Raw genomic sequence first — 15,535 nt, forward strand, 5'->3', positions numbered from 1 at the left:
ACTGCTTCCTTGTCATCATCTCTCCAGTTTGCCAGGGACACTCAGTATTTATTGTTATATAGTATTAACTATTCATTTACAGCTGCTATACTGAATCTCTTTGATGATTTGATCAAATATTAAATGCTTCCTCATTGTTTCTAAAGTTGACGCCCAAAGAAAATCTGTAGGGTGACACCTACTAAAAGCCAGCAGCCCAAAACATGGAAATTTTTTTTCACTCTACAGCAGAGTTTGGGAAAAGGATTTTTCTATAGTAGATGTCATCTGAAGAGGCTTATTTCTCAACATATTAGCAAACTCCCATAAGGTAGTTTCACCTGCTCTGGGACATGGGACAAAAAACACTGATGCAATCCCACCTCAACATATGTGACACAACCCAGCCTCAACAATGACCTTACAGAACAAACACATTCCCAGATATTCAGTAAGATTACAAGAAAAAAAAATTAACCCCAAACCTTACAGCATCGATAAGTTTCTGCCTAAAGAAACGAATGTTTGCAAAGTAGATAGGAGATGGACATCTGAAAATTTTCACTCCTTCTGGCTCATACATCTATAAGGCAGAGAAATATTATTAGATGGTGCCCATTAGATCTGTACTTAATATCATTTAGCAAGTCAAAGAAAAAAATGAATCTCCCTTACATCCAAATAATCTTTTTTATTCTTATAGATGTTGCTTCTTCCAATATTAGCCAGCGTGCTGCATTTTGGACTGTAGGGAGAAAAACACTAAGTAAATCACCCATGCACATTTGTTAGGCCTATAAAGCTAACACTGATTTTTTCCAGCATACCAAAACAGGCTCAGTTTTCAGAATGTAAAAGGTTGGGGAATCATCATGCCATCAGAGACCCTGGAAGGGAACACCCTGTTTTACTTATCTTTGCGTCCTCTCACAGCACCTAAAAAGTGCCTCCCGTTTGTCATGTTACAGTTTACAAAGCACTCCATATGCTTTTGCCATTTTGATTCTGAATATCACAGTTATTCCATAAGGTAAGGCAGATACGATTACCCAGTTGTATGGATGATGACAAGGAAAAGTAAAATGACTTGCTTATGACCATTCAGTTTGTCTCTATGTTTGATGGGTTCCCAGTAAAGATTGGAATGAAATATAAATAAATGAAAGAGTACAGGAGTATTTCAGTATCGGTGTATTTCTGCAGTCAGAGATTGACTTTTTGATAACAATTTCTGTTCTCTAAGCCTCCTTAGCTCTCAAGGAGGCTTCTTTTTCTGTCATACTATGTAATTCAAAATAGGCTGAGCAACCACATGGTGGTGATGTTACATGGCAGAGATTTTTAAAAATCAAGGCTGGACATGATGGCTCGACTGTAATTCTAGCACTTTGGCAGACTGAGTCAGGCAAATTACCCGAGGTCAGAAGTTCAAGAACCAGCCCAGCCAAAATGGTGAAACCCCATATCTGCTAAAAATACAAAAATTAGCCAGGTGTGGTGGTGGGCACCTGTAGTCCCAGCCACTTGGGAGGCTGAGGCAGGAGAATCACTTGAGCCCAGGCGGCAGAGGTTGCAGTGGGCTGAGATTGCACCATTATACTCCAGCTTGGGCAACAAGAGTGAAATTCTGTCTCAAATAATAATAATAATAATAATAATAATGAAATTAAGATTAAAAGGATGCTTGGACTGAATGATTATTAAAAATCAAGAATTCCAAATGGCTTTTGTGGAATGTTAAGGCAAGAGGGGACTTTGAGAAATTCTCTAATCTAGCTCCATATTTTAAAGGTACAAGTGCAATCTAACAATCTATGAAGAGGAAATCCATCCACTAGATGTGAAGACTCTCACAATCTCAGTAACACATTTCCATGTTTAACAAGTTCAAGGCAAAGGCATTAAATTTGCTTGGAATAGAATCACTTCTGGTTTATAGCTAGGCAAACAGACTCAGAGATTTATATGATTTATTTGAACTGGAGTCAAAGCCAGGAGCAGACCAACAGCAGGTCTCCTCCCTGGGCTGATGCTCTAAACCTGGGCCATGCTATTGCCCTTCAGGTCTTGAGGTGAGCAGTCCGAGGGAGGATAAACCACCCAAACTTGACAGAAATGCACACCTATCAACCAACTACTGTTCTCTTAGCCAGTGACATTTTTTTTTTCTCTTCTGATTTGGGCAGGTCCAAGCCTGCCAGGATGCAAGGCAAGTTGAGCACTCACAATTGGGTCCTGAACACGATGGTTAGCAGTTGAAATGCCACGCTAGCTGCCAGGCCTAACCCGAGTCCCAGGACAATGGTGAAGATGAAGGTCATGATCCAAATCACCTGTGGAAAGAAAGCAACACACACACTTATGATTGACTTTGATTCTAGTACAATGTTGAGAAGGATCTTTAAAAAAACTTTTTTTTTCTTTCTTTTTTTTGTAGAGACAGAAAGACTTTGTCTCCACAAAAAAAAAAAATAAATAAATAAATAAATAAAATAAAAAATTAAAAAATTTGCTAGGCGTGCTGGAAATTGGAAGTTGCCATTTTGGGGTAAGGAGCAAAGTGCACAGAAGACACTTGTGTCAAGAAGTCATTTCTGCTGGCTCAGGTTCTGGGCCACAAAAAGAAAAGCAAATATAAGAGGATTCAAAGAAAGTATATTCATTTCTATTCTCATCTCCAACCCATTTAGGAAATGGGATTATCTGTCACAGTGATAATTATAACTGCAAAAACCGCAATTACTTTTGCACCAACCTACTAGAACAAGCTGATTTTAATGTATTTTAATAGTACATTAAAATCGGCAAGTACTATTTAATGTACTATTAAAATACATTAAAACTGGCAATTTAGGCTGCGCATGAAGGCTCACACCTGTAATGCCAGTACTTGGGGAAGCTGAGGTGGGAGGATCACTCAAGGCAAGGAGTTCAAGACCAGCCTGGGCAACACAGTGAGAATCTGTTTCTGCAAAACTAAAAAAAATTAGTTGAGGATGGTAGAGTGTGACTGTAGTCACAGCTACTCAGGAGGTTGGGGTAGGGGGATCGCTTGAGCCCAGGGGTTTGAGCTTACAGTGAGCTAGGATGGTATCACTGCACTCCAGGCTGGGTGACAGACAGAGATCCTATCTCTAAAAAAAAAAAAAAAAAAAAGCAGGGCACAGTGACTCACACCTGTGATCTCAACACTTTGGGATGCTGAGGCGGGTAGATCACCAGGTCAAGAGAGCAAGACCATCCTGGCCAACATGGTGAAACCCCATCTCTACCAAAAATACAAAAATTAGCTGGGCATGGTGGTGTGCACCTGTAATCCCAGCTATTCGGGAGGCTGAGGCAGAAGAATCACTTGAACCTGGGAGGCAGAGGTTGCAGTGACCTGAGATCACACCATTGCACTCCAGGCTGGGTGACAGGGCAAGACTCTGTCTCAAAAAAAAAAAAAAAAAAAAAGAATGTCTTATTTTTGGTCTGCAGATGTAATTAATGGTCGCTATCTTTATAAGAATTTTAGCATGCCAAAAGGGTGTTAAAATGCCCCACAAAAGTAAACCAAGTGTAAATTACTAGTTATGATCTTTAAATACCTATGAGTATGTTAACAAGCATTTTTACACAAGAGACTTTAACTCTGTTAAAATAGCAAAGCATGTGAGAGCAAGGCGGAGCCTTTCCAAATGAGAGTATTTCCAAAAGGAATGCTCAGAAATTAAGTTCTTCACAGATTCATGAAAACAAACACATTATGTAATGAAGAACAGAAGCCATGCATACCCTAAAATTCAGAGTTTCTGTGATATTTGGGATTACTGCAAGAACTTTTAGAACAGGTCTAAGGAAGTTCTACACTAGTGTTTCATGGAGCCCAGTCTTTTAAAATTAGAAGTAGCCCATTTTAAGAAATTAAAGTCCCAGAAAATGATCATTAGAGTATGCAATTTAATAATAGCAAATAAAACAAACTAAGATTATTTTGAATGGATATATAGAAATAAAATTTCACTTAGTTTACAATATAAACATGCATTTCATATTAGCATTAAAATGCGATTGTGATTTATCTCTCTTTCAAATATTCTACTTACACAATCATATTTATCCTTTCGCCACAATCTGCCTATTTCAGCAAACTGCATCAGCATTCCCTTTAAGTTTCCCAGTGCTAAAGCTGCCAGGACGGACTGTAAGAAACGTAAACACCGGATGTACTTTAAGTTCATAAAATAAACCATATAGAAGCAAAGGTGAAGGCTACAGATAAGTGAGTGCTTTAAAGGGCCTCAAAGCATATCAAAGCATACACCCTTTTCCAGTGTGTGATGCTATACAAGACACAGCAGAACTGGGACTCTGACCTGTCCCCATGAGTGACTTTGTCCCCACCACAGTGACAAGGGCTAGACTGCTCTTGTGATTATGAGATAGATGATCTGATGGCATTTAGTAGCCTGCATCTTGGGACAGAGAAAGGCAGATCTTAGACCTATGACAGATAAACACTTGGAATAAATTATTCCTAAGCAGAGACAGTCTAATGTGTGTTTGTTTATTGAAGCTGAGGAGATGGGGGTAGCTCTTTGTTTAAAAAAAAAAAAGAACAGCTTGGGGAGCTTGAGGTCCTGGAATGAGATGACTTGAGGTGGGCTTTCTGGGACAGCATGAAACATATCTATCTAGTTCCTACCACATCCCCAAAACCTACTTTGGTAAATACATAGAGAAGGGATTTTAAAATTAGTGAGTGAGTGGATGAGCCAATGAATGAATATTTCCGAGGCCAGTGCTAATATGCTACAGCCGCACTTCAGGCGTCCAATTCTTCCACTGCCAGAATGTGATCTTTTGTCTTGCCGGAATTGTGACAGTTATGGTGAAAAATGCTGAATAGCTAAGTACATGCTCTTCGTTCTTTGGATTTTAACATAATTGTAGGAACATGCCCCTCACCCTCCTGTCCCCACTGCCAGTTTCAGCTGTTTGATTCTGAATGGAACACGGAGTTTGTATACTGCTACGCTGTGAAAACACAGTATACAAAGAAAAGCCAAACACAGTTTTTATTTTTATATTTTGAGAACAGTTGGACTGATCTGCCTATTTCTAATTTTCACAGGTAACCCTTATAATGTCATATCTAAGCAATTAATTTTGCTAACTGTGAGGATAGAGGTCACAGTTTAGAAGAAATATGGCCTTAAGTGACACACAAGTGTCACTTTTAAAAAATGGCACACAAGTGAATGCCAGTTAAAAAATGGTGAAAATTGAATAAAGTCTGTCATCTACTTAACATACTATACAAATGTACAGAATGATATGGTACTACAGCTACGTAAGAGATCACCACTGTGGTAGCTAGGTGAAGAATTCAGAGGACTATACAACAGGCCTCTCCATTTTGCAGGACTTTTAATTCTATAAGTATAAAATATATCAAGAGACACCTGTGAGAAGAGACAGACTTTTTTCCATTGGGCATTATTTCCCACCTAGTCAGTATTCCACAGGAAAACAATTTGAAATAATTTACAATGACATACATATACAATAGAGTACTTTAAAAGTAAAGATTACATAGAAAAGAAAAGGGGATCATTTCTGCAGGAACCTGGCATCCCTACTGCTTTTGACATAAGGGATTAAACACATAAATACAGATAAAATGCTTAGAGTTCTGCTGAGCACTCAACAAATATTTATTATGAGCTTTCTTAATGAGTTATTTTGCTTTCATATGATAAAAAGAAGCAAAATGGCTATTCAGGTGAAACAAAGACATTCCTGACCACAATGGTCTAAAAAGAACGTATCACAGGATCCTTTATTAAAGGGTCTTTGATTAACATCTTGGACAATGTCCTTGACTAGTTTATTCAGGAGACAGATGGGATTTTGGATGGTAGTTCTTTCTTTAGTGTCTTCAAATTGATGTGGGCTAGGGAGAACCCAAGTTAATTCCTGGGGAGAAGCATGAGAGTGTGGAGTTCTCTATGCACGTTGAGTGTGTGTGCGTTTATTTTTATTGAGATACACATTCTTCTTATTTTGAAATCAGAAGTATTGTATGTGGAGAATACATATTTTTGGTACATTGTTCTCTCCCCTGCTTGAAGATGGATTTGGTCAGTGAGCTCTCTGGGATGACCACACTGGGAGTCCAGAAACCTGGGACCAAAGTACCGTTTGGCTACCAACCAACGGGGGAAACAGGTTTAGATAACAGCCAATAGGCATTAGTGGGCTGTATCATATCTCTATGTCCTTTGTAGCCAGAAGTGTCATACAGTGTAGAATACTACTACTATTATTAACAATAATGACTATCATTTATCAAGTATTTACCATATGCCAAACCTTGGGCTAAGTAGTTCACATACATGATCTTATTTATTTATTTTTTTGAGATGGAATTTTGCTCTTGTCACCCAGGCTGGGGTGCAATGGTGTGATCTTGGCTCACCACAACCTCCACCTCCCGGGTTCAAGTGATTCTCCTGCCTCAGCCTCCCGAGCAGCTGGGATTACAGGCATGCACCACCATGCCTGGCTAATTTTGTATTTTTAGTAGAGGTGGGGTTTCTCCATGTTGGTCAGGCTGGTCTCGAACTCACAACCTCAGGTGATCTGCCCACCTCAGCCTCCCAAAGTGCTGGGATTACAGGCATGAGCCACCGTGCCTGGCCAATCTTATTTACTTTTATAGTCACTCTGTGTAATGGGTATTATTTCCCTCCCTCTTTTACACATGTGGCTCTTGAGGTTCAGCAAGTTTAAGTAATTTGCCCAAAATCACACAGATAATAAAAGGCAGAGCCAGGATTAGAAGGAGGTTAACAGGGCTCCATGTACCACCTCAAAATTATCTTAAAACCACAAGGAACAATGTATTTACCATCATCTTGTTTCCTAGACGGCCTTTGCTTTCCAGGGTTCAACGGTATGTTTTACATCTGAGTGCTGCAGAAATTTATAGCGCATTAAACTAAACCCTCAAACTTACAGATGGAGGAGCATGAGAGTAGGGTTGGGAGGTCTGTGTTGGCTGTTCACTCCCATCTCACAATCTGACAGTGTTGGTCTTGGAGTTAAACCAAAGTTCTAGGAGCTTCAGGGTGTGTTCCTAAGAATGAGTTGTGTGGCTGGTAGCGCCATTCTCTGAATTAGATAGAGGGCCTGATTACCTTAACCTTTAAGAAAACCTCTACTTAGCCCATGCGTGTGGAAGGTGTGGTGCCGGGGTGCCCTCAAGATTAATTCTGTTTGAAGCTATGCACATGTGGAGTGTAGAGGAGATAAAGCAGGTTGGGCATCTGTATTCCCAGCATTCAGAACACGTTGCCAGGGGAAAATAAATATTTTTGGCTTGCACAGAGCATTGGATAAGAAGAGTACTTGAGAGTTTGTCATTACCTCGTTTTGCCTAGTTTAGTTTGTGCTTTCAGAATTTGAGAATCAGGGTCCTTGATTTACCACCAAAAGGAAGAGATGCTATCCAAAGAGAGTGTTACCTTTTGTAGAGGCTCCAGGAGAAATCCAATGGCTACAATGACAATCAGCACGATGATGGCAGAAATAAGCCCAGCAATCTGTGAGGGTTAAAAAAAAGAGCATCACCAACTCAACTTTTCCCCTGGCTTGGATTTTTTAGTGACTGATGCTAGGATGGTACTTTCAGCAAAGCTCTTGATATACCTGTGTTTTGCCTCCTGTGCTCTCCTGAACTGCTGATCTGGAGAGGGCAGTGCTCCCAGCAAATCCTCTGAATGCTCCAGAGACTATGTTACCCAATCCCAAGGCGATTAACTCCTGACAGGAAAACAAGGAGGAACCTTTTTCAGAAGTGGCACCATTGATATTATGTGTGCAAAATATTATTTAAAGTTACCCAGGGAGACCTAGTGTAGGTTGTATACTTACCTGATTGCCATCAAGGGGGTAATCGTGTTTGAGGGAATAGACGCTGGCAACTGAAAAGGACACTGCAAATGCGACGATTGCGATGCCGAAGCAGTCTCCTATGGTGTCCTGGATAATCCCCACGTCAGGTGTAACAGGCGGCATAAATCTAAAATGGAAATTAAGCAAGTCTGAATGTCAGCAACCAACTGATAAACGGATATAATCATTGGGCAAATCAATCAATGAATGAATGCAATCTAGGCTGAGTTGTGTCTCACTGTGGAGTATGATTAATGAAGAATGTAGCTCCACTGACAACTTTGGAATCTGCTTTCTTAATGCTGAAAAGCAACACTGACTGAATTTGGTAAAAGGTTGCAAATTCAATCCAAGGATAGTGGTAAGTCAGATATGGTTTTGCCAGTAAAACCACATTATAATGTGCATATGTATTCCCATAAGCTTCCTGCAAAATGTCTTCTATTCTACTTGTATTGTTACACTGGCTTGCAAAGCATCACCCAAAATGCTGCTAATAGTTATCCATAGATGAAGGCTCTTTGAGAAAACACAATTGTGAGACAAGGAAACCAAAAAAAAAAGAGTCTTCTTTCCATTGATAATAATAACGTTTCATGGAAAACTCCTGGCAAACAAATGGGCCTTGGACTCTGCGTGCACTTCACAGCAATGCTAGAACCAGTCATGACCCTAATGGAGAGTGGGTTTCACCTTAAACTGATCTAGCGCCAGAGAAACCTTCAACCCACAGGGGATACTTCTGTGCTTATGCCTCATGAACGCAGTCCAGTTCAATTATATTTACCAATTGTAAGGTGTATTTATCTCACACTCAACATCAATCTACTAAAACTTTCCACTCCTATAAGCCTGTATTTCTGACATCAAACTTATTAGAAAGTTAATTAGATCCAGTCAACTCTTTCTGAATTGCTGGTCCACATTTTGTGAATATCTATGGTAATACAGTTCAACTCTAATTTTGAAGAAGCACTATTATGCCATATTCTGATGTCATTATAAATCCAAAAGTTAGTTTAGAATGTTGCTTTGTTTTTTTTTTAATAAACAGGACCTTATTATTCTTTTGTTCTGGTCTCTGAACACCACAGACAGAATGGTGTGATGAAGATTTACAGTCTAAAGATTTGGGTTCGTTTCCTGGCTCTGCCCCTTGCCCTCTCCAAGCCACAATTTCCTCATTTGTAAAGTGAGGATAATAACACCTGTTGTCTGTTTTTTTTTTTTTTTTTTTTTTTTTTTTTTTTTTTTTTTTTTTTTTTTTTTTTTTTTTTTGAAATGGGGTCTCTTTCTCTTTCCTAGGCTGGAGTGCACAGCTCACTGCAAGCTCTGGGTTCCAGGCTCAAGAGATCCCCTAACCTCAGCCTCCACAGTAATTGGGACTACGGGTGCTTGCTACCACACCTGGCTAATTTTTGTATTTTTAGTAGAGACAGGGTTTCACCATGTTGGCCAGGCTGGTAACTCCTGACCTCAAGTGATCCACCCACCTTGGCCTCCCAAATGTTGGGATTACAGGCGTAAGCCATGGCACCTGGCCTTACTGTCTTTTCTTCACAGTTTTGTGGGAGGGTCAAATACTAAGTGCAAATACTATTCACATAGTGTAACATACAAAGTGCCCATGAGCTATTGTTATAGGATCCCTCTGGAATTTGGATATACCCCTTGTGTTTCCTTTACTGTTTCAATGAGCACTTGTCTTCAGCCAAATTATTTGTATGTAGTGTATGAGACTTTGCAAAATAACTTCTAAGGTGGCATACTCATGAACAGCAGGTTAGCAGTAATTAATAATCACTACCTTCCAGTTATAGTCTATTTGCAATCAACAGAAACTTAAAGTGCCTACTCAATCATCACCCAGAAAAAAATATGGAGTGTAAAAAGCTCAAGTGCTTGCTATCTAATTTAGGTGTTAAACTAGTAACAATAGCAGTGTAATTTGAACATTTATTATAAGTCAGGCACTTAAGCATGTTACATGTATTAACCCTTCAAAGAATCCTCCTTGATAGCTATTTTTAGCCTCATTTCTATAGCCAAGGACATTGAGGCACAGAGATTTTGGTAATGTGCTCAAGCACAAAATGTGAGTCAGAATCAAATCTCAGGCACTCTGTCTCTAGAAAACTTGAGCTTACCTACTGGGTTACGCTGCCTCTCTGCTTAAAGTAATGGTTAAAAATGTGACTGCCTGCTACCACACCCCTCACACTTTGTGGAGAGGTGCACTGACACTGAAAATATACTTACTAAGTCAGACTGGGGTTTAATGTGACTCAGTGATCTTAAGTTTATCTTTTACTTTCCAAACCCTCCTGACATGATCCTGTTTGATTTTGCATGTGTTTATTTATTTATTTTTCTATTTGTTTTATGTCTCCCAAGAGATTCAAGTAAAGCAAAATCGCTTGAAAGTGGCAGAATGGTAGGAAACCCTAGAAATAGTCTTTCAGTTTCAGCCTGATTTTCATTTTAAAACTTTTAAAATTAAAAGCAATACTTGAAATTCATTAAGTGTAACACATGAAGATCTGGTGATAAAAATATTTTTTTTCTTTAAAGAAATAAAAAATACATATATTTGCCTTTAAAAGATTTTGGCTGCTTTAAAGTAAAAAAACATACATATGAATGTTGATTTCTGGAATTCTCAAATACTTGTTAAGCATGGAGAGGGAGAGAAGTCTTTTTTAAAAACAAAACAAAACAGGAAAACAATCTTTCCTTGGTAAGTTGGAAGAAACTGAGACTGTAGTTAGAAGAAACAGCACAAAATGATCTTCCTTCTCAATCCACTGAATGTAATGGAATACATTTTAAAGTTCTTGTACAAACCAGACTTCTCATCCTTTGAGGTGGGAAAACTTGCTCTCTGCCCTTGTTTTGAATCTGATTGCGAGAAAGGACAGAGTGTGCTACCGGGGCCACTCACGTGGCATGCCTGTGTTCCTTCAGTGGCTCTTTTGAACTTTCAGAACTTGCCTCCAGGAACTTCAAACAAAGCATTACATATTGTTTATAGTAATTTATGGACAAGGAAATCTGGTTTCACTTCGTGTTTCTTTGTGAGGAGAAGCGGTTTACTTTGCCTGTTTTTCTTTTTTTGAAAAAAACAAGAGATGGGGGTCTTGCTGTGTTGCCCAGACTGATCTTGAATTCCTGGGCTCAAGCAATCCTTCCACCTGAGCCTCCCAAAGTGCTGGGATTTCAGGCATAGGCCACTACACCCGGCCTTACTTTGCCTATTTTTATACTTTCACTACTTTGCTAACTTTTACTTTCATGTGAGTTTCTCCTGGTCTGAGTCCCTGCTTGTCTGGTTTGTGAGTTCTTCTTCAAGGAGAAACTTTCTGATATTAAGAACTGCATTCATTGTGGGGAAGCTGAAAAAGAAAAAAAAAGAAAAAAGAACTGCCGACCTTGCCTTTCTTTGTAGCTTCTTCCTAGAAGGAAAGCAGTGAGCCTTCCTCAGGGATGCAGGGGCAGGGAGGATTCTGATGAGGGTTACTGCAGGGTGACCTGCAGTTTGGATTGTACCTCTCCAGTCACTACTGCTAACTCTCTGCTTAGTGCATGGCGATGCCATCATCGAAGACACACTTACCCAGCTTCCATGTTCCCAACCACAGACACGTTAAATCTGGTTTGAAAGTCAAAGCCATAGGATACACCTGTTGCGATCACAGTCTGCAAAGTTGCAAATGGCCCAAGTTAGAAATGTGAGATGCAAGTTAAGTCTTGCTTTGAAAAAAATATATTGCCCAAACCCACTTCTGCACCTGTTAAGTAAGAACTCCAGCCCAGGCTTTGTTACTTTTTAGGAAATTTGGAGGCAATTCTATCTCACATGCCACCAGGATTGAGAACCACAGCTTTAATTCAAATGGCTCTACCACCACATTTTGTCAAAGGTCTTGCTCTCTTGTCTTGTCACTCACCTTGTCTCACGTGGAAAAAATTAACTCAAAATCATAAGAGGAAGTTATTAAATTCTGAATGAAGAGAGAGTCATGCTAAATGTCAGGCCCAGAAACTGCAGAGATGCCCTCTGTCCCACTGAAACCTCCTGAGCTACAGATGGTGAGGGACTTGCAACATAAAAACAGTAGAGTAACTATGACAGAGTCTGAAAATGATCCATTACCATAATGAATTCGATTGGAATGGGCACTGGAAGTTTGTCTTTGAAGTGCTGATTTATTTCTTTAACAATGAATACAATCAAGAGGATAATCAGAGCTGTCACCAGGTCTGCAATATTAGTCTTCTCTATTTGTGTGAATACGGACTCCAGTACCTACAATTATAAAAACAAAAACCACCAGAGCTCTGTATTAATGCATAATTTGGATACAACACATCTCCAAGCAAATAAAAATAAACATGGGAACAAAAGGACTGACAGAGACTGATAGAGATTTCCTGTTCTGCTCATGTTTAACTGTGAATGTGAAATTGTAGAAAGTAGCAATGGAGATATGAGAAGAGTAAGTTAGCATAGTGTGGGCGGCACACTAGTTTAAGGATGCTTTCGCCATTTTTACTGAGACTGTCTTTGGCTAGTGTCAAATTTTGTTGGATATTTTTCACATTTTTACAACTGGTCTCCTGCCCTTAGGTCTCTCTGGTCATCATTTTTTATTTCACAGCCATCAGTAATCTGTCCAGGGAGTAACTTCTGATGTTGATAGTTTTGCTTAGCATGCTCAATTCCTGGCCTTTTACTTTTGGGTTTAGACCCCCTCACATTTCTTAGCTGACTCTCTATGTCACTTTTGGGAAATAGTTTTCTGGCTAACTGTGCACTATGCATGGTCTTACTTCTTGAAGCTAGTTGGGTTCCATATTCATGTACCCAGAAAAGCTCAAGCAGGCCAAAACTGGATCCCAAATTGCTTCTAGAACACTCCACTTTTGGAATACCTTTGGATGGAGCTAAGAGAGTGTTGGTTCCCATGTGGAGCAAGCGCTGTCTCAACTTTCAAAGACTGTTGGAAGTTGTTAAAAATCAAACACATCTACCATCCGGCTAATGTCAACAACAAAAATTAAGTAACACTTCTCTTACATTTGACTCAAGTATTTCCCCCCCAAAAAATCTGTTATTAAAAGTTTTACCATTTTGTCCCAAATTTTAAAACTAAGAACACTATCTGTTCTTTGCATCCTCTGGAGGAGAGGAGAGCTGCTGTCCTGTCTACATATCAGTCAATTTTCTTTTGTTTTCTAAACAGGATGCAAAAAAGACCCAAGAACTTCAATTATAAAGAATGAGACCTGTTTGCTCAGAAATAGGAAAACATCATAACTCAATTAGCAAAGTTCTTTTCAAAATAAGATTTTAGGAAACATTTTTAAACTTGGGACAAAATGATAAAGCTTTTAACATAGATTTTTGGCGGGGGCGGAAAATACTTGAGTCAAATCTAAGAAAAGTATTACTTAATTTGTTGTTAACATTAGCTGGATGGTAGATGTGGCTGGTTTTCAGTATTGTTCTCTTGCTTTTTCTTGTCTTTTTTTGTGAGACTGAGTCTCTCTCTGTTGCCTAGGCTGGAGTGCACTGGCACAATCAGAGCTCACTGTGACCCTAACTCTCAGCTCAAGCGATCCTCTGCCTCAGCCTCCCAAGAAACTGGAACTACAGACATGCACCACCATGCCTGGCTAATTATTTTATTTTTTGTAAAGGCGAGGTTTCACTTTATTACACAGGCTGGTCTTGAACTCCTGGGCTCAAGTGATCCTCCTGCCTCAGGCTCCCAAAGTGCTGGGATTACAGGTATGAGCCATTATGCCTGGCTTTACTTTTTAAAATACAAATAAATTTTACAACCTGTAGGTAAACCCCGTCACAGAGGCACTAAAGGAAAGCTCTCCAAGAACACAGTAGTGAGTTTCACATATTTCAGCATTTTTTAAGTGCAAGAAATACTTACTTTGAAAATTGAAAATGGATCAGTGTGTGACGGGACTTGCAGCTGAAGGATGAATTTGAGCTGGGAAACCAAAACATGAACAGCGGCAGCAGTAGTGAAGCCACTGATGAGGGACTCAGATAAGTATATCACTACAAATCCGATCCGCAGAATCCCCAGGGCCAACTGGAAAGAGAACAAAAGTCTTTGTCAGCATAGATTAGGAGTACGCCTCAGCAAACGCAAAGATCCGCAACTGAAATAATATTATACAAAATGTAAAGGCTGAACCTGTATGTATATGCCTTGAAGAAGCAAATGTCCCTGCCTCCTGGGATACCTCCTATCCAAGGCTCCTCCTTCTCCTTCCCTTCCACCCCATCCACCAGGCAGAACGTTACATGGTATTCACATAGGATATAAGTCTAGTTTGCCCTGAAGAAGTAACACGCTTATTCACCCACCCTTATTTTTAACTGTGGTGTCTTTGATAGGCCTTTTCTAGCAGAATCTGACCTAGCATCAGCCCTCATAAATTTGCTGATGTAATTTTAAGTTATACTTTCTAGCTGCTGGAGCATGCATGAGTGAGTGTCTATTCATATTTCCTCAAAGTTGCTCAACTTGCTTAAGAAATACATAATTGCGTATTGGACATCAGAAGTGCTTCATTCTAGCTGGGGAAAAGGATGGTTAATTCCCCCTTAAAGCATCATTGTTTTGTAATAAAGTGAATTGGGTGGATTCTCCTTCCCTTGGATACTTGACCTGTCTTTCTGCTCATGTTTCCAGAATGCAGCCAGAGCTGTGGCTGCACAAAGCCTAGTGGGTTCCATTTCTATGCTAGATTCAGAAATATATTAGAAAAACCTAATCAAATTGTCAATAAGACACATGCTTATGTCCTTGTAGAAACTGGCTTTTTCTTTCTTTAAGAAATGGCCTTAACCAATAATATCATTATCCATAAACTAAGGCAACATCTCAAAAAGTCCATGATATTTTCCTTATTCAGCAGGGGTGTCAGCATACGGCTTGGGAGCGAGGCTTTAGGCCCCATCATAATCCTCTTCAGTTTTCCCCAAAATTGACATGAACAGTTCCAAGCCCCTGTCCCTTCCAACTAGATTATAGTTGCTGAAGAGTTAAAGAAAAAACTCCAAAGCCACCAGTATGACGATTTCTTGCATACTGTTATGTTTCTTGACTCTCTCAATTCCCAGATACATGTTGAAGCATTTCACTTGTCACTGTTTGTGCCTCTCCATTCCCCTTCCTCCTTCTGTCTAGACCCGCATTCATTCATTGTTGTACCATTGACCCACTCCTCTCCCTCTGGCTGTGACGAGTGACCCTTCTTACATTATTTCCTCTGGGCCGTGAGGGAGGAACACAAGCCAAAGGGAAGACAGGGAAAGGTGGCCGGGGGGAGAAAAAACAGAGAGATGTGTACCAGTCAAGGCAAACAGATTGAGGTGGGCAAGTTACTTGAGAAGGTGCTCACCTGGATGATTCCAGCAAACAGTGAGACTGTTGCCGCCACCACCACCTTCCTGTCGTTCAGTATTGAATCACTGAGCTCACTCGAGTTGTTAGATGATTCCGGAGTAGTTATACCGGTATCTGGGACCATTCTTGTAACTGCTACTCCCACCATCACACTCAGAATCGGAAACGGACCTAATTAA

The 15,535-nt window shown here is 39.8% G+C and overlaps 1 protein-coding gene across 3 annotated transcripts in view; it reads right to left on the reverse strand.

The window, feature by feature from the left end:
* SLC26A3 (solute carrier family 26 member 3) overlaps positions 1-15,535 on the reverse strand; it is a 42,214-nt gene that overhangs the window by 13,637 nt on the left and 13,042 nt on the right. For all 3 annotated transcript variants that reach the window (XM_037745112.1, XM_037745111.1, XM_037745113.1), the window contains exons 5-15: positions 15,352-15,527; positions 13,869-14,033; positions 12,074-12,226; positions 11,534-11,616; positions 7,900-8,047; positions 7,675-7,788; positions 7,491-7,568; positions 4,068-4,163; positions 2,206-2,312; positions 655-724; positions 470-562 (exon numbers count right to left, since the gene is read on the reverse strand). In XM_037745112.1, coding sequence (XP_037601040.1) covers positions 470-562; positions 655-724; positions 2,206-2,312; positions 4,068-4,163; positions 7,491-7,568; positions 7,675-7,788; positions 7,900-8,047; positions 11,534-11,616; positions 12,074-12,226; positions 13,869-14,033; positions 15,352-15,527 — 1,283 coding nt within the window. The remainder of the gene's footprint in view (positions 1-469; positions 563-654; positions 725-2,205; positions 2,313-4,067; positions 4,164-7,490; positions 7,569-7,674; positions 7,789-7,899; positions 8,048-11,533; positions 11,617-12,073; positions 12,227-13,868; positions 14,034-15,351; positions 15,528-15,535) is intronic.

Source organism: Cebus imitator, unplaced genomic scaffold (genome assembly GCF_001604975.1).
Source record: "Cebus imitator isolate Cc_AM_T3 unplaced genomic scaffold, Cebus_imitator-1.0 Scaffold192, whole genome shotgun sequence".
NCBI lineage: Eukaryota > Metazoa > Chordata > Mammalia > Primates > Cebidae > Cebus > Cebus imitator.